This window comes from Vanellus vanellus (assembly GCF_965231255.1).
Source record: "Vanellus vanellus genome assembly, chromosome: 5".
Taxonomy (NCBI): Eukaryota; Metazoa; Chordata; class Aves; order Charadriiformes; family Charadriidae; genus Vanellus; species Vanellus vanellus.
In genome coordinates, this window is record NC_138910.1 from 63,688,857 (window position 1) to 63,708,142 (window position 19,286).

The 19,286-nt window shown below is 35.9% G+C and overlaps 1 protein-coding gene across 1 annotated transcript in view; it reads left to right on the forward strand.

The window, feature by feature from the left end:
- Positions 1 to 4,324: 4,324 nt before the first annotated feature.
- Positions 4,325 to 19,286, forward strand: part of HFM1 (helicase for meiosis 1) — a gene marked incomplete at its 5' end in the record, with an annotated part of 38,615 nt that continues 23,653 nt past the window's right edge. The window contains 16 exon segments of the mRNA XM_082484053.1: positions 4,325 to 4,395; positions 4,776 to 4,897; positions 6,342 to 6,409; positions 6,412 to 6,665; positions 7,440 to 7,705; positions 9,184 to 9,231; positions 11,025 to 11,095; positions 13,241 to 13,373; positions 15,537 to 15,688; positions 16,038 to 16,139; positions 16,141 to 16,167; positions 16,251 to 16,412; positions 16,858 to 17,058; positions 17,142 to 17,230; positions 18,005 to 18,048; positions 18,139 to 18,240. Coding sequence (XP_082340179.1) covers positions 4,325 to 4,395; positions 4,776 to 4,897; positions 6,342 to 6,409; positions 6,412 to 6,665; positions 7,440 to 7,705; positions 9,184 to 9,231; positions 11,025 to 11,095; positions 13,241 to 13,373; positions 15,537 to 15,688; positions 16,038 to 16,139; positions 16,141 to 16,167; positions 16,251 to 16,412; positions 16,858 to 17,058; positions 17,142 to 17,230; positions 18,005 to 18,048; positions 18,139 to 18,240 — 1,912 coding nt within the window.

Consider the following 19,286-nt stretch of genomic DNA (forward strand, 5'->3'; position numbering starts at 1 on the left):
GTGTGTGTTGAGGGAGATGTCACCTAGGGAAGGGAATCGAAGAAAAAATAGCTTTAAAAAATGAACTGTTTGTATTATGGCTTTAAACTTTAAAGTCTGGTCAGCTAAAAGCAGATGTTGTGAACTAAGATGGAAACTTGCCTGAGGCCAGAATCGAAGAAGGCATTCTCTAATAGTAAGAAGTAAAAATGCTTTCTGGTTTCAGAATTTATTATAAGCACAAAATGAACGCTTATTGTGTACTTACAAGCACATTTCCCCACTTGTATTCAAATTACTGAATTGGTGGCTTCAGAATTTAATCTCAAGACAATCGGTTCATTAGCAATCCTGATTGCATTCTAAGATCTTTATCATAAAATCTTTTTGTTATTCTGTGCTGGCCAAGATCCTGTTATGTTGGAAGTACGAATGAAGTGCTGTTCACCCTTGGCTGTTTGCCCAGTAATTAGATGGGGAGGTGGATTAAAGCCCCAGTAATTAGATGGGGAGGTGGATTAAAGCATCTAAACACGTGATGTAAATTTTGGAATATAGAAATATGACACAGTTCTGATGCAAGACTTTTTCAGGTAAGAACAATAAAGGTAAGAACAATAAAAGGAAGACCTCACATACACAGAATTGTAAAAATGAGCATAACCTTTACTACATGCTTTTAATTGACCTGGGCTTGCACAGTCTGAATGAACACACATTATGTAAACACACAATGTCTACGAATTTGAAATGGAAAGTTAAAAATTAATCAATATTTTTCAGGAAAGAAAAACAAAAAAGTTGATTAAATAAAAATTATTTATGTTAAAATCAATCAATATTTGAGAAAATCTTGTCTCCTTTTCATCTATTTATGTATGAGGAAATACATATTTACAGTAGCTGCCTCTATAGTATTTGTTGAATGGCATGAAGCTTTGAACCAGCTTAAAATTTAGTCCTACTGAGACAGTTCTGCAATTTATTTTAAATTTACTAGTTCAAAAGCTATGCTGTAATGGCGAGTCCAGAATTATAAGTTGCAGTATTTCTGTGGAATAAAAAGTAGCAGCCTACTCTGCGCTTTACAAATACTTTACGTGATATTGTTTCAATTCGTATTAATTGTTTGAGGCAGCTTTGTTGCTTTAGTTCAGCAGCAAGAAAATAACCTTCAGAAATCCACTCGAAATTATTTTAAGGATCAATATTTTCAGTATATTTATTTCTTCCTGTGGGAATCCTTTTGACAACAGAGTCATATGTCACAGAGATTAGACGCTTTTTCTAATTTGTACCAGTGTAAAAGTGAATAAGGACTTTTAAACAGAGAGTAATTCCTGATAAATCCATGTTTGGACAAGCTCTAAATCTGGCACCAGTGGAGTCCCTCCAAATTCATTTTTTACTGTTTTAAGGAGGATTTCGCTCCTTCCTTTCCCACTGGTTTCGGATTTGTGAGTGTAGGTGGTGTGTCAGGTGTAAGGGCCGGGCGGCGCCTCAGAGGACAAGCGGGCCCGGCGCCCTCCATTTCGTGCCGGCAGGAACCCGCGCCCCCCGCCGCGGTGAACGCACGCCGGAGCCGGGCGGCTCCCGCAAACTCTGGAGGGCGGCCCTCCTCTGGGGCGGTGCTCAGCAAAGGACCGGGTGGCAATCGCCGCTCGGCCGGCCACGCTGAAGGGCACTGACCGCGGGCCGCGGTTGGGGCGCTGTGGCACCGCCTTGACCGCTCCGTTGCCGCCATTTTGCGCGGCGGTGGCGGGCGGCGCTGTCTCTGAGGTGAAGGCTGCTCTGTGAAGTTGTCCGTCCCCAGCCGAGGGAGGAGTCCGGGAGAAGGGAGTCTGTCTGTGAGGGGGGCTCTGCGGACTCGGAGGAACGGGGAAGGAGCGCTGTGAGGTGGGGATGCCCCCTGTCCCTTCTGCGCACCTGGTCCACAGCCAGGAGCGAGCAGTTGTAGTTCGTTTGGGTTGGCACCCCTGAGGTTTTTTGCCTTTGCTTTGGGCTCCCTGGAGAGAGCACTGAGGTGAAATGTAGAGGTCTGAGGAAGGGATTGGGTTTTAGGAGGGAGGTGAAAAGCAAAGGGGCTTAAAACCACAGCAGAACCACTTGAGGCATGCGGTGTTTGTAGTAAGCAGTTTTGTAAAAGATACACAAGAAGTCTTTGCTTAGAGGGGTGGGCAAACACATTTTTGTAAGTGTGAATCGGTGACCTGTGCTGCTCCTGCAAACACCTACTAATTTCTCTCATTCTATGTGAAATATACATTTTTTTCCTGTGGTATCAAACAGGATTGAGACTACTGAAAAGACCCTTTTATTCCTGTCCATCTTGGAGACGTATTTTGCCTTTTTTTTCTTGGCTGGGGATTTTGAGGGGGATGTCCTAGCTGGCAGCCAGCAAGCTGGTGGAAGAATGCAGAACTGCATAGAGAAGTGTTGTGCCATGACATCTCCTATCATTTTTATGTACGTCATTAAGCAATTGGAATTAATGGAGCCAGTCAAAGAATAAAGGACACACAGAGAGCGGGGACCTGAAGGGCCTGGGAGATTAAATATTGGAAGTGACAAAGACTGCTCAAGGGTAGGAATGACAAATCCAAATTATTTAAATGGCAGTTGGATAATCGTAGATTGAAGATTCCCCAACTGAGGTATGAAAACCATTTCATACTGGTGTGCAGTGTTTGCAGCTCCTTGGAGCTGATGGAATGGTGATTATGCAGTTGGATAAGCCCTTAACACCGATAATTGCTACTTGAATAGCTTCAACTTGATAGTACTCTTGACAGATGCTTGCTGCTGCCACTGCTTATACCCAGGTCTGAGAACTGCTTTAGATCACAGACGTGGGATCATGCTATAGGTATAAACAGTAACTTTTTTACTTGAAGGAAAGCTTGTCCTGTTGACAGTACCTTAATAGAAAATCCTAATGATCAGTATTGTGATTTCTAAATTCTAGATGTATTCGTATGAAGGAAAAAGCGGCAAAACCTGGTGGTGGGGGAGTGGCAGAAATTGGCAGAAAAGGTGTTGCAGACTTACTCTGAAAAGGAGTGTAAAAAGGGGCATTGACAGGTTTCTTGTTTGAAGTTCTAAACCCTATCTTCTTCACTGTGTTCACAGACAGTTTTGATTACATGCTCTATATACTGCTGGTATTGTGAAATGTATTCTGTTTTAAATTTGAAACATTTGTCTGGAATATTTGAAGTTTTTCAGCTTCTGTGGAAGAAAAATATTTTTTAAAAATTTTGATTCACAGCTGACAGTATACAGTAATTAAGTAAACCTGAATCCTATTTGCAAAGCAGTCTAAAAGATTTTTTTCATATGTTACTAATGAGATGCTGGAGTACAAAAGAAGTGTCGCCTTTGGTTTATCTCTGTAGGTAAAGGAGATAGCTTTGCTTTGTTATTTTATCACTAGATTTGGTCTTTATTGAGTTTAATAAACTGATGAAGTTGATTTGGTATTTTACCACTTGTTTCAGTGAATCTAAGATTTTTTTTTTACTCATAAAATCCTTTCTGTGGTGTTCTTTTAGTGAGATTTTTGCTTTTTAAAGTTGTCCTTAAACAAAATTAAGAGCTGTGAAACTTCTCAACACAAACACAGAAACATGGTTAATGCCTAGAGTTGGTGCTGAGTGAAAAACATTTAAATTGAGTACTTTTAAAACTGGTGTATATGATAAATAATATAGGAATAATCTCTGGTCCTGATGTTTCAGAACAAACCTGTTAGCAGCGTTAAGGAGTTGGGCCCATACTGTAGTTATTCAGGTAAGCAGTTTGCATGTAGATTAAAAAAAATCTGATTTGCTTGTAAATTAAAATAGTTGTTGGGGTTTTTTAGATAATAGAATCATTTTATTTTGTAAAAATTGACAGTCTGATCATAAAACAGATCATATTTTTCCATCAGAACAGAAACAGTCTGACAAAAAAAAAAAACATGGTCTGCAGTTGGATAAAAGAATCTTGGTATTCTTAGAAATTAACTAATTTAACATAAATTTTATCTGGATCTTCACTCTTACCCACTTTTTCCCTCCTGACACGTCATGGTAATGTAAAGGTTGTTTAAAGTGCTGTCCTACAGGATTTTTTGGTCATAAGTAATAGGAACCATATTTTATCAGGAGAGAGATTCTCTTTTTGAAGAAGAATTAAGGATGCAGGCAAGAGCTCTAAAAGAACAAAAATCTCAAAATTAAATATTGGCACTTTTAACTAATAAGCTTTCTGTTGGTTATACAGGTTCAATTCTAGTAACTTCAGTGTCACCATTCCATGTGCTGCCTTTTGCAGAATAAGAGATTTCACATTTGATCTAAAAATGTTCAACTCTGCAGACATGGTCTTTTCATTGGATAATTTATTTTATGAAAGACCAGATAAAAGACAAAGGTAAGTCTTTATTGTTAAATATATAATCGTTTCCTAAGTTTTTCCGCACCGAATCATTTTACAGCAGAATTAATTTTTTTTGTAACTCCCTTTTCTGTCTATCAATAGAAATTTCCAGGTTCATAACCCATACTTTGAAATGTATTTCCAAGCACATTGAAGTTTGAATGATGCACGTATATCTTAGGGCTATAAGAAATAGAGGTTAGAAGTTTTGCCTCTTAAATTTTTTGTGATTAAAAATCAGAAGACTTACAGAATAAGAATATTTTTTTTATCAGGAGAAACGGAGTAGGTTATTTATAATTGGTGATTTTGAGCGAGAAGTTGTGGAGGGTGCTTAAAGAATGCTTTTACCTTACGTTTTATGTTAAAAATAGGTATCTAGAAAATGAAGAGCCTAAGATTTGGTGTATTGCACCTGCTCCAGCTATTGCTGAAATTCCAGCTGCAGAGGAGTTACAGAAGGAATTGGAAAAAAACACAGCTAACACTTATATGGGTAAAATATCATAGAATGGAATTAGAGAATCATTTAGGTTGGAAAAGACCTTTAAGATCATTGAGTGCGACTGTAAACCTAATGCTGCCAGATCCCATTAAGTCATAATATTTGACATTCATTTTAAATGGCTTAACAGATAATTAGCTTGACAGATAGTTCCTCCTCTCTTTTACTGCTGTAAAATATGAAATATTCTAGGTATGCAAAGAATGTATTTTATTTGAGAGTGATGGTCTTACATGTGTTTGGAGTATTAGCAGTCGTGTTTGGGCATATACAGGCTACAACTTTACTGTGCAGAAGTGGGCAAGGTAAGAAGCGTGATCAAAATGTAAGGTACTCCATCCACATTGTTTCATGAAGCATCATAACACAGTGGGTGGCAGCTGTAAAAGCGTAATGCAACATGTGGATCTGATGACTTGTCTCCTACCCAAGGAGCAGAGAGTTTATATGAACCTAAATTTCTTCTTCCCTTTCGGGGCTTTTTGAAAGTGCTATTCAGGAGGGCAAATTTGAATCTGGCCATTGATTGCTACTAAGTGGAGTATTCCTTCCATTTAGACATTCAGGATCGCCTTACGGACATTTATTTTAAAGAATTCGGTTGCTTTATCTCTGTCAACTAGTTTTCTGCATTTCTTAGCTGCTGTGCTGATTTATGGTATTCTCTATTTAGGAATTACATTGTTAAGGCAGAAGGGTTTTTTTCTACTTTATGCAAGAGCAATTCCATTAAGAACTGCTCATTCAAATAAGCTTTCCGGTGTTTGTAGAATTGGAACTGCTTGGGTTATGTCACAAATAGTCCATTGTAATTTTAAGTTTCTAGATGGATAACACTGAAAGTAATAGGCTGCGGAATAGAGCTGTTCTGTAATCTGGTTGCACTCAATTGTTTATTTCTGCTCTTGCCTGCCTTTTGCTGACAGCAATGCTTGTATGGTCAGCCAGATCAGGACACTCATCCTACTGAGAACTAACCCTGCAAAATGTGATAATTAACCAAGATGACTGAAACTAGCCTGATGTCACTGACATCATTACAAATTTTGACTGTTGAGATTGCAGGGCTTATCTCACAGCTGTTTGTAGTAGGTACTTCAAGCTTGGTCATTGTGTCATTTTCTTAAAAGAGTGTCTTTATTCTGGAACAGGGTGAAGAGTTTCTGACTTACTAAATATTTTCTAGTTCTGAGGAATAGTTTGCTCCATTACTTTGTATAGGAAGCATAGAAAGTGACCGTATTTTTATAACTATTGACAACAGATGCATTACGTTCATCAGCATGAGTCATGAAGTATACACTAAAGTTGCAGTAAGATGGAAATACCATTTCATATAATATATGTGAATTTTGCTTATTCAGTATCTTCCATACTGAATTCAATGACTATGACTATGAATATTAATAGAAATAATAATTTATTGGTTTTGGAGGAGGGAGAAAGCACCAGAAGGTCATACAACAATGTAAGAGTAACACTGAGAAAGTAAATGATAGTGATTACCAGCACCTGTTCATTTTGGCATAGCCTCTGAAAAAGAAGTGCTTCACTTAGGTGTAGGAGAAAGAGATAAAATTAGTTTTTGGCATGAAAGTCTGAAAATGGTTTCATTGTTTCTCTCTTCTGACCAAGGTAAATCTAAAACAGGAACAGGGGTTTCTCAGCAACCTAGTGCAGATTTCTCACAAAATAAAATCTTAAGTAATTTTCCCGAAAACAGTGATGATGAGAGTGTCCATTCAACATTAAGAAAAAGGTACATTTCTAGTCAATTCTGATAATTTATCAACTGTCAGAATCATATTATTATTTTAGGTACATTTGTTAAGCATAGAGTTTTGGATCCTTCAATTGAAGATATTTTAACAGGGTTCCAGACACTAATTCTTTTTGGTATAAGGAAAAAAGATGTTTCCTTTTGGCAATATTTTAGTACTGTAATTAAATGTGTCCTGAGCTCAGTCTCTTTTATGAGAAAAGTAAGGATGAGGTTTGTTGCATTCATGTTAAGTAAATTGTTAGATAACAAAGGTTTTTCAAAATATTTGAGTTCTTTATCCACATGGTAGCGAGCAAGAGCGCTAACATCACTTGCTTTTCAGAGCAGAGGTCAGCCAGCCAGGAATACCTTGAGCAGTTCTCAACATGATTTCAGTGCTGCCTGGGAGGAGAGGTTTTGCAAATAAACTCTTCTTCTATGCCCAGCTCTTCGCATTCCTCAGAACCTGTATGTGTCTATTGTTTTCAATTAAGCAGAGATTGACAGTTAATCTGCTATTGGGATTCAGAGCCCATCTGGACAGGCAGTTTATTCTTTCAGGTTCTTTCTGGAATGAAAGTAAAGTTAAAATGTATCTTGAAAGGAGTCGTCTTCAGGTAGAAATGTGTCAGATCAAATAAAGTTAGATACAAACTTTTCTTACGGTTGTGTCATACTAGTTCTGCTTCTAATACAAACTATGTCTATTTTTCAAATATTAGAGAAACTGTAACATTACAAGAAATAATGAAAATCCTGGATCTTTTGCAGCTTATTTAAAATGTCTGGTTATATGTATAAAAATACAAAGTTTGAAGATAGTTCTGTGGATGTGAAAGAAGTTGATACTTACTTAAATACAAGTGAAAACATGAAAGAAGTGAAAAAAGAAGGTTTATGGAGAAATAATCATCATGCTCCAATAACTAAAAACTCAGATTTTACTCTGCATGGGGTAAATGATGGGGACATTGCGTCTAAAAATGGAATTAAAATGAAACCATTTTCTAATGCTTCTGAGAGTCTGGATATGACAGGTAATTATTATTACTCTATTTCAAGAAAAATAGTCCACTGTCTGTCTTTGGTATATAATAATAATGGATATGCGTGATCTGAGGTAGAGTGAAGAACATTTTCCCCACTAGCTCAAGCAGAGATAATTGGCTCAATTTGATAGAAGATACTGCAATTCTATGAAACTTAATTGCGTTGTTATTTAATATGAGCTGGGTAAACAATTTATGAAGAAGAGTCCCATTTTCAAAAGTGCCAAGTCATGCAGACCTTTTTGAAAATGTCACTTAAAATCAGTCCCCTAAATAATTTGAAGAAGAGCTGCCTCATCCCTTCATGTGGTAAATAGTGTCATCTTCATTTGAAACCAGAAATTGAAAATGGAATGTTTATTTTTGATGCGGCTCATACTTGTATCTTTGTAGAAAGATATTTTTAATAGGAAAAATCTGGAAAATTGAGGGAAGTGGTGAGAATTTTGATGAAATGATAAAATATTTGTATTAGAAATTTTTTTTAATAGTTTTTAAATGTGTGTTGTTTATTTCTAGATTTTAAGCTTTTTTGGACAGGGACTCATTGCATCTGTGGAATGTACTTTGTATACCTGGCTAACTGCTACAGAAATACAGAATAGAAATAGTTGTAGCAGAAAATTGTAGGGCAGAGCTTTGACTTAAGATGGGATTTGGAGGCTGGTCAGGAATGGAAAATGTGATTCCTGTCTGATTGCCTTCTAAGTAATGGTGACTAGATTTCTGGATGAGGGGAGAGCAGTGGATGTCATTTACTTTGACTTCAGCAAGGCTTTTCATAGAATGGTTGAGAAACACTGTCTTCTGCAACATTCTTGTATCCAAGTTAGGACATTAGGAATGGATAGACAACTGCAAGGGTAAAAAAATGGTTGGATGGTCAGGCTCAGAGGGTGGTGGTTAATGGGTCACACTCTGCCCACATGCCTACTGCAGGGGTCTGTCCTGGAGCAAGGGGGCTGACTGGGATCTCATGAAATTCAGTAGGGATGATTCCTGCCCCTGGAAAGAAGAAGAGCCTCTGGGGTTCTTCTGGCATGGACTGGCTGGGGGCAGCTTTGCAGAAGAGTGCTTGGGGTTTTGCAAAGAGCACATTGAACATGAGCGAGCAGTATGTCCCAGCAGAAGGCTGACAGCATCCTGGGCTTTGTTAACAGGAACAAAGCCAGGAAGTTGAGGGAAGAGATTATCCCTTTCTTTTTGTTACTTTTGAGACCATGTCTAGATATTCCCAAGTTTTGAGCCTCTGGTACAGGTAAGACATCCTTAAACTGGAGTGAGTTCAGCCAAGGGCCACCAAGATGGTCCTTCCTGTCCTGTCAGCTCTTTCTATACTACCTGGACCTTGTTATAGCCTTGCAGCTCCTCACAGAACACATAGCTTGGGGCCAGGAAGATATTTTTCATGGTTATTGGTTGAAAACAAATCTGGTTTTATAAATTTACTACTTTTATTTCTTTAGGAACTACAGGAAGAAAATTGGAAATTTTGAGGGCTGTCACAGAAATACGTATCCTTGTATTTGCTGTATCTGATTTACTGATTTTATTACAATACTTTTACATTTACAAAATTATAGTGTTTAATTTGTAGCCATAGGAACTCATGCATTACACTGTAATAGTTTTGATTTATAACGTAATGCTGGGAATCAAATGATGAATAGGTTGTTACCCTTTGGTTTTCCAAAGCTAGAATGAAAACAGGACAACGTATAGATCATTCATTGCTAAGAAAATTTATTCTTATTTCAAACATTCAGATTTTATCCTCAAAACTGTTTATTTTTAAAATGTAAAATTTTTAGTTTGCCTAATATATTTCAGGCCAGATTTTATATGCAAAGACACGTATACACATATATCCCCATACACTTTAAATAAAAGAGAAGTGAATTAATATTTAGGCTTATTAGGAAAACTGAATCTTACTTTTTGTTCCATTTTTTCAGGAGAAAATAAACTTCACATATTCCTTACAGACCTGTATTTATGTTGTAGTGTGCATACAGTATATTTCAATTCTTTAAGCAGATTTTACAATAATTTTCCTTCTTGCCCCTGCCTTGAACGTGTAACATGATTAACCATCCATCTATATCTGTCAAACTTTTTTTTTTTCTTTTTTTACACTGCTTTCAATATTTTGTTTCTAGTAACCTGTCAAATGGTAGGTTAAATACCAGGAAGAGGAAATGTCTGAATTCATGCAACTTAAATTCATGTGAATAGCTTTGAGGTGTCATAATTCCCAAAATAAGTAAGTACTTAGTGGTTCTGATGTTGCCAATTACAGATAGTCAATGTTCTGCATTTTGAAACTAGATCACTTACTTAGAGAGGTAATTTTAGAGAAGCATTTTAAAAAAAAAATCCTTATTTTCTTTAAGATTACTTGCTTATCTTTATCCATTTTTTTAATGTTTATATCTAACTACTTTTCTTGATTCACTCCTTTTTCTTTTTCTCTTTATTTAGTCTTTTAATGTAACGTCAGTCTGAGACCTCAGCAATTCATTGTTATTGTTACTGTTGGGTTTATGTCTGACTGTGCGCATCCTTAGGCTGATTGGATGGTTACAGTCTGTCTGCTTGTGTGGCTTCAATACAAGTCCAGACAAGGGGCAGCTCACTCATTTGGATTTGCAGTGTAACAATACTGTCTTTCCTCTTACTCACATTTTAGATAAGAATGTTGTTGTCTGAAGAATACACAAAATCAGCAATTGAAAATATTTTTAAAACGACTGCCAGCACTAAGAGATCGTAGATGAATTTCTTTGCTACTGTTACAATGAGATATACGATATTATTATGCTAATTAATTTGTGTTATATTACAGATATAATGTGACCATTGACACTTTAGATATGCTAACAGCAGTGCTCTGCTTGCTCTTGTGTTTGGTTTGAAGTGTAGAATAAAGGTTTTGTCCCTTGCAGTTTTGCGTTCTATAATTGTATGCCATTCCATGAAGTCTATGCCAGGAAGGCGGTTCTTGATTATTGGTATAATCCTTAGACATCTCAAATAGGTAGTGTTTTTTAGGTGAAATGGAATATATGGTACATCAAGCATCTAAATAAAGCTACTAAATCATTTAATAGTGTTGTGGCCGGACTGGCCACTGAAACGAATGGCAAATGCTCTCTTTTTGATAATTTTTTACAAGCCTATATCAGTGAAAGATTGTTGCATGTGTTTTAAGTTTATATTTAAATTACAAGAAAGAGATGCATTTACAGTTCTAAAACAAATTTTATAATTTTCACTCAATTGTTTCCAATTCCTTAACGCTGTCAAGCAACCCAATTTAGAAGTGTTTTTAAGGAGTTCCCATATTTTAACTATGCACAGTCTAAAGCTTTGGATGATGTAAGTATGAAACATTAGCTGCAGCTGCAGATAGTACTATTTATGTTTACTTTTAAATGTTACTTTGATATTCAGAACTGAAAAGGGGTTAGAAAACTGTAATATATTTAGAACCTCTTCCTGGAATAGTTGTGTTTAGCTGGGAGAAGAGACCAGAATAGCTTTTAAAAATGTTTTTCACAAATACATTTGTGTGAAGATGCGAATTATACGTGTATTTATGTATACAAATTAGTAATATTTTTTAAATAATTTTCACAGGAAGATTAAGAAAAGCAGAACTTTAGAGAAGGTTGTCCTTTTGGAGAGGTGATGTTTGTCCATGCCCTTTTTATCAGCTATGCTTTTTCTTTTAAATCCAAAATTTATTTTGAAAGCAACCAATTTGAGAAAGATTGTATTATAGGTATTGCAGAGAGGAGATACAGGTTCCATCAGAATCTTCAACAGAGCATTTGAAATTTTTATTCAGCTCTAAGGGAAATGCCAGTGTCATTCACAAACATCTCTAAGCATGTTTTTTAAGCTACTTTCGATGTTGCAAATGTTTTTGTTTGAATTTCTTATCCACTAAGTAATGTTTTATAAAGGGAAGATTTTAAGAATGAGCAGAATTACAGGAGCAGAATAATCTTGTATTTAAATTATATGTGAATCTATATTTTTTTCTTTTTTCCCTTACATTTTTAGTTTTATGCATAGATTTGGGTATTTTTCCTTACTTTCAAATTCATGTTTGTTTTCTGATGAGAGTTACATCATATTGGCCTGTAAAATAATCTTGTGTGACTCTTTGTTCCTAGAATAATCAAAAAACACAGCTGTAAGCAAGATTTACTTCCATGAAAGTTGCAAAAACAGAGTTCTCAGGGCAATAGTTTTTAATTTAATTTTTTTTAATGGCTTATGTATTGGTACTTCTAAATATAAACTTGTTGGTAAGGTACCAGGAAGGACAAGGTTTGCTTCTCACTCATGTAGGACATGACATGTTGTTAAAAATTAAGATAAATTAGCCTATTAAAAAGATAATTATCCTGTGTGTTGTTTTGTTTGTTTTTTTTTTTATTGGTTAAGCTTGCAAAATTCAACTTGGTAGCAACTCGCTGGTTCCAAGAAATTAGCTGTAGGCATTGAGCTTGGTAGAACTTCTGTGGTTGATTCACAGTGAATGTTACAGAGGATTATTTAACAAAAATCAGGGAAAATTTTGTATTCATACAGCATTCATACTTCATTAATCTTTGTGAACATTGGAAAACTGGGAATGGTAGATGAAGAACACAGCTAATGCCTGCAACTGTTCAGCAGTACTGTCAGTCTCAGTCATTGCTACAGTTATTTATAAATCAAGTACTAGGTGATTCCCATTAATCCTTGTGAGCGCCTAACAGTCACAGACTAGTTTTAGAGCATTAATAGCCAGAAAAAGGAAAAAAGAAAGAGAATAGTAGAGTTCATGAGGAATTGGTAGGGAAGGAAGGAAACGAAGCTGCACAGAGCATGCTGCATGGAGGGAGGATGGGTGAGTGACACTGTGGAGGAGGAAGGAGGGTAGAGTCAACGTGGTCAGAGGAAAATGAAAGAACCTGGTGTGGACATACCTGGCTTCTAAGATGGTGAATAGAACGTGGGGGAAGGAAGAAGCATAGTCATACAAAACCTGCTTTCATCATTATAGAAAACTTAACATTCTATTAAAATGATATATATTCAACAATGTTAGAATTTTGAATGCAGATTGAATTACAGAAGGAAAACAAACTACACTTTGAGTACAGAATACCTCTTTCTGCTGAGCCTACATTTGATTGCGGTTGGACATTGGCAGTGATTCTGTATTAACGTCATTGAAGGCTAGATACTGGGTTTTTTGTTTGTTGCAGAATGGTAGATTTCATTACATAATAACCTTAGATGAACAATATCTCATTTACATTTCTGTAGCAGATGTTTAGCAGAAAATATTCTTTCTTTTGCTGTAACTTAAAGTTTGCATCTAATACAAATTTTTTTAGAGGACTGTGTATATCAATGTAATAATAATTTCTTTGTGTCGTTTTCCCCTAGACAATGCTTTTGGAATGTATGAATAGGTACAATGGATAGCAGTGTTGTATTTACTACTTTGCATTTCTTTCCTAGCTTCTTTACACAGATAGGAATTTTGTGATTTGTGCTCCGACTGGCTCTGGAAAAACTGTGATGTTCGAGCTAGCTATTACCAGATTACTCATGGAAGCCCCACTGCCTTGGTTAAATATTAAAGTTGTTTACAGTATGTATTATACAGCTTTAAACATTTTGGTGACAGCAGTAGAAAATGTTATTCTGTAAATGTGGAGATCTGGAGTAGTACTTTAATAATATAGAAACTAAATATGTTAAGAAATTGTGACCTACCTTATTCTTTAAAAAGTTAATTTTTTTTAGGGTTTGTTTATTTGTGATACTATTGTCACTATTATTAGTATATAACAGCATTGTGTAATTGTGGTGTTCAGCGTTGCCTTACACAAAAATTTAAAAATCTTGTAAAGAATTTGTCCTCTAAGAAGCCAAAATGTACACAAAAAGGGGAGAAGGAAGCAAAGGAAACTAAACCAAATTCTTAGTGGCAGAGCCAGAAATCGTGCAGTATCTTGTGTATGACTGTGTGTTGCTCTGAGATGAGGATCAAATTTCCCAATATTCACTTACCAGGCAAGGTTTCATGCTAACTGTTGCTTTCTGTCTACTAGTTCAGAGGCAACAGAGCTGTGGTCTTTGTGAGTTTAATTGATCTATATAGGAACTAATGAAAATACTTGAAGATAGACACAACAATTACACTTTCCTTCCTGGAGAATTGAGTTCATATCATGTAAATCACATTAAATTGGTGGGTTTGTCCCAGTTTTAGTTCATTCATACAGTAATATATTTTTCAGTCTTGGTACTAGTGGTAAATCTTTATATTTACAAAAGTTTCAGCCTAATTTATTTATTTTTTTTATTTCAATATGTTCAAATTCTTACAATAAAGCTAGTGTTGATTTAAAGTTTACTTTGTATTGTAAACAGATCTTTTATAAACAGGCATGTGTTATAGTTTCTCTGTCAGCAATTTGAGGTGAAGCATTTCAGTGTACTGTAATGTTTTTGATTGCCTTGGTAGAATTGATACAAGTTGGCTGGTCGGAACTTTCAGTTAGGAAGCAGTTACCTGCTTGTGGAACTAGATCTGCTGACATTTCCAGGTTCAACAGTGATGGAGGAGACATGTCAGTTTTCCAAATGTTGGAACAGAGGTGTTAATCAGATTATGTACTGCTGGAGTGCGCTCTGCTACCTGGTTTGTCGGTGGCCCAATATATATGAATTAGCTTGCAGTTGTCTGAATTAGGGCTGTTTCCCAGTAGCTTTAACAGATGCTGAGGAATAGTGACCGAAGTTCTGGGAGCAATCACTAGCTTCTTGCATAGCGAAAGATTATTACTTCTGCACTTTTGTGAGTTACTTGCTGGTAGCTTAATCAGTTTTCTGAAGCTAGTGATTTTCCCTGTTTTATAGGCCACTACTATGCTTATGAGATTTTACACCTTTTTCTGAAGCAGAAACTGGTTCTTTAAATGTCTTCATCTTAGGGATCAGTTGTCAGCTGATATGCAGAAATGGTTCATATTCCAGTGGCTCTAACTAGCCTAGAATGGAATCACTGCAAGGTCTATTTTATTAGTGCTGGTTTCGGATCGTGTATAGATCACTTCTTCTTTCACTTAAATCACTGCATTTTCTGTGTAGATTACCTATCCAATATAAACTTACATGTCTTACTAGTATCAGTCCTTGTAGAGAATTACTTCTGATTTCTAGAAATCAGAATGTTACCTGCCGTGTTAGCAGCTGCTTGCTGTGTTAGCTGCTCAGTATGACCCTGACTACACTTAAATGTACATTTGGTTTAGATAGATTTTGATTTCTGCTGTTACTCAATTTCTTGTTTGTGGATGGTTTCTCATTTATAGCCCCTTTGAATACAGAGTGCTCAAATCATTCTGAACTGGAAAAAGGTTGGTATTTGTATGATCTTCCATTAGAAAAGATGTATTTCCTTTGGTTTCTTCCATCTGTGAGAAAACCTTTGATAGCTGAATGATTGTTTCCATGTGGGATTGAGGAAAAAAACAGGATTAAGAGAGGGCATAAATAATCTTAATTAAAGGGTTCTGTTTCTGATTGCTGATAGGGAAGAGCCCAAAGCTCAACGTCAATCTGTGGACATGGATAATAAGGCTAATAATACCATTTACAAATTTCATGGTTCTGGGAACAAAGCTGATAATTGGGGAAATTAAATTCAAGAAGACATCTTAAAAATGTATGCATTTAGCATCTTTAGCAATACAGCTGAAGATTTGGTTTTCCTGATATAACTCTGAATATTTTGTGTTATTTTTAGTGGCTCCAATAAAAGCTCTATGCAGTCAGCGTTTTGATGATTGGAAAGAAAAATTTGGACCTATAGGACTCAGCTGCAAGGAACTGACAGGAGATACATTGATGGATGATTTATTTGAAGTACATCATGCTGACATTATTATCACTACACCTGTAGGTTTCAATCCCAATTCTTACAAAAAGCTAGAATAGGCAGACATTAGTAGTCTACTAATTGTATGCTACTAGGACTGCTCCCTTTTTTTGTAATAAGTAGTAATTTTATGATCCTTATGCTTGCCTGCACACTGCTGTACATACTATTAGTTCATATAAACAACAATTAATATAATAATGTGCCAGATAAAACATACATGGCACTAGCTTCAATTCATTTAACTGATTTTATTTAAAGATTTATTAAAGTTTAGGCATGTCTGCCTGTACTGTGCTTTTGATATATGTTGGTCTCTGAAACATCTTTCACCTTCTGTTGTTTTGTTGCGTTGTTTTTTTCTTCTAGGAAAAATGGGATAGCATGACTAGAAGGTGGCGAGACAACTCTATAGTCCAACTTGTACGACTCTTTCTCATTGATGAGGTAAAAAAAATATTTTATATGCACTGGTTTTGTTTTTGAAGATAAAAGGAAAGTTAGGAAATATAACACTTATTTAACACCTCTATAGATCGTAATTGGAGAATTATTTAGCAAATCTTTTAAAATTCCTAATAGGTGCATGTTATAAAGGATGAAAGCCGTGGTGCAACATTAGAAGTTGTAGTCAGTCGAATGAAGACTGTTCAGTCTTCTCTTTGGCGTCTTTTAGAGAATCATGACACTGTTCCTCCTGTGAGATTTGTAGCTGTTTCTGCGACAATCCCAAATGCTGAAGATGTAAGTGTTACGTTTTAACTATATTTTAATTAATGTAGTTGTATTTTATAAAATTTACCTGGGTTATAAATCCAGATTGATAACAAAGTTGTCATTTTGAAACTATCAGCTGAAGACAGCTGTGAGGTTGATGTTAATGTAACAAATGACCTACAACCATATGGAACTGTCAGGAAAATATGAACATGCTTAATTTTTAGATTTCTGTTCGTGATTTTTTTGTCTCCAAGTACAAATCACAACAGACTCTACATTTCATTACGAATTATATTGGTCTTGTACAAAGCAGAACTTCACCTGTGATTTTAAGGAGAAAAGCAATGGCAAATGTGTCAATAGTTTCCATGTGACAAAAGCCAAGTTAATTATTCTGTGATGCAGTTAGAGCAGAGAGTGATTAAAAGCAGAAATTTATCATTTCCATTCTATTTCTTCTTTTTTAAAGATTGCAGAATGGCTTTCAGATAGTAAGACGCCTGCTGTATGTCTGAAAATAGATGAGGATCAACGACCAGTGAAGCTACGCAAAATTGTTCTTGGTTTTCCTTGCAGTGAGAATCAAACAGAATTCAAATTTGACTTAACTCTGAACTACAAGATAGCTAGTATTATACAAACATACTCGGAACAGAAACCAGCACTTGTGGTACAACAGCTTTTTTTTATCACGTTTGAAATTGTTTCATTCTTAAAAGTGTTGATTCAAAAAAAATCTTTTCTTGTTTATAGTTTTGTGCCACAAGAAAAGGAGTACAGCAGGCCGCTTCTGTTCTTGCAAAAGATGCTAAATTTCTACTAAGTATAGAACAGAAACAGAGGTATTTTTATATTTGAATTGTTAATATGTGTTTTTGTGTTTTAGTACACCTGTAACATCTGTGAAGAAAGTTGTTGAGCTAATACAATTTCTAGCAGAGGAGTGTCTGCAACAAAATCATCATCACAGTTGACATTCTTTTTGGTAAACTGGCACTCTTCTTTAGAAGTTTTACTTGCTTCTCAGATTTTTAGGATATTTTTCACAAACACCAAGTTGTTTCTAAAAGCTGCTTTCTAAGCATATAAATGTTAATTCCTATGGACCTGTAAGGCCTTGCAGTGCAAAGATTAAGATATGAATAGTTGAATTGGATGTGATCTTACTAGTGTTTTAAGTTAAGCTGTAAGAAGTTTTTGCATTATCAGATATCTTTAATAAATACAGCCCTGACCCGTATTAATTGTTATTTACTTCAGGGTTGTCTAGTCATGGCAGCTGCAGAAGCTACTTCCTGATTTTGGACCTTAAACATGGTTGTCTTTGCCTTGTGTGAACAATACTTCTAAGACTATGTCCTTTTGATAGTCTAACATGTAGTTGAAAACTAAGAACATCCATAAAAACCCTAAATGCAGTAGAACTATGGGAAAGTATGTAAAAAAGGTACATGTCAAGGAACACATCTTAGAATCTTTAGTGGGGTAATGGTGTATTTCATGTGAAGCTTTATTTTTGCATTTTAAAAACATACTTTGTCTATTCCGCTTACAGTAGTGAATCTGTTTTGTGATCTTGAAGTATTCATTTTTACCTTTTTGTGTGTGTTGCATAGATTACAGAGGTCTGCAAATTCATTGAAAGATTCCAAACTGAGAGGTAAATATAACCTACTGCTACTCGCTCTGTGAATTAATACTTGCTTGAGTAAACTTAGTCAAGTGATGGATATAATTATTTTGTTGTCAGATCTTTTAATGTACGGTGTGGCTTATCATCATGCGGGTATGGAAATATCTGACAGAAAAATAATTGAAGGAGCTTTTGCTATAGGAGACTTACCAGTACTTTGTAAGTAAATTTAACTTTGAAAGTCAAAATGTTGTTAATGTATCCTGAGAAGTTTGCAGTTTGGAAGTGGTAATATTTTATGATTTTATGTTCATTTAACCTTTGGAATTACTTTGTGAAATCCAGATAAAGGTGTGTGTTTCACATGCACTTTTACCTTGTGGGTATACACACACACTGTTACTAAAGACCACAGAACTTTTCTTCTCCTCAACATACACGGAGGTCATCCTCCCTCATGTGTCTGTATAGATCTGGCCGTGTCCATTTTTATTTCATACCACTGAGTCATCCTGTTGAGGTGGAACTCCCTGCTAGTGTGTCTTCCCTCAGAGTTCACATGATGTTTTCTTTGTGTCCTTTACACCAGGGGCTTCCCTGAGGGTGATACTTTACATTTGTGCTTCTTAGATGGGCAGGATACTGTTTTCAAACTCTCTTGCAAGGTGTTTTGACTGATGGGGATGTTCCTAAGAATATTCCATCTGCTGTTTCCTGAAATGAAAAGATATCTCTTTGATACATGATGGTCTCATCTCATCCAGGCTTTTTTTTTTTTATTTATTTACTGTGAAAAAGATTAAAACCCTATGGGGAATTGTCTGTGTGGTTCACGTACAACACCGAAAGATTCATGGATTTTTTTCTTTCCTGTACAATGGTCATGAGTTGCTATGAAAATTTAAGGTAGGTACCTTGACTGTGATCTGGCGATCTTGCTAGAGTTGCTGTGTCCACGGTATTAAAAAGTCTCTGCATCCCTACAATCTACTGTACTATGGCTGCCTGGTGCACTTTGTATGGCTTTGTCAACTGTGGTGCCATTTCTGAAATCTCAGGAGACTGTGGTTCTACAATTGCTCTTTGCAAAAATAACTTTGAAACCCTGTGCCACAGCTGAGCACAATGTGAATGTACATTTCAGTGGACTGTCACTGAAAGAATGCAAAGTTGCTTATTGGTACATAAGTCCTTTGAAATTTATAGTTTGTATGAATATTTCAGAATCATCTGAGATGCTAGAATTATGATTCTACAGCTGAGGG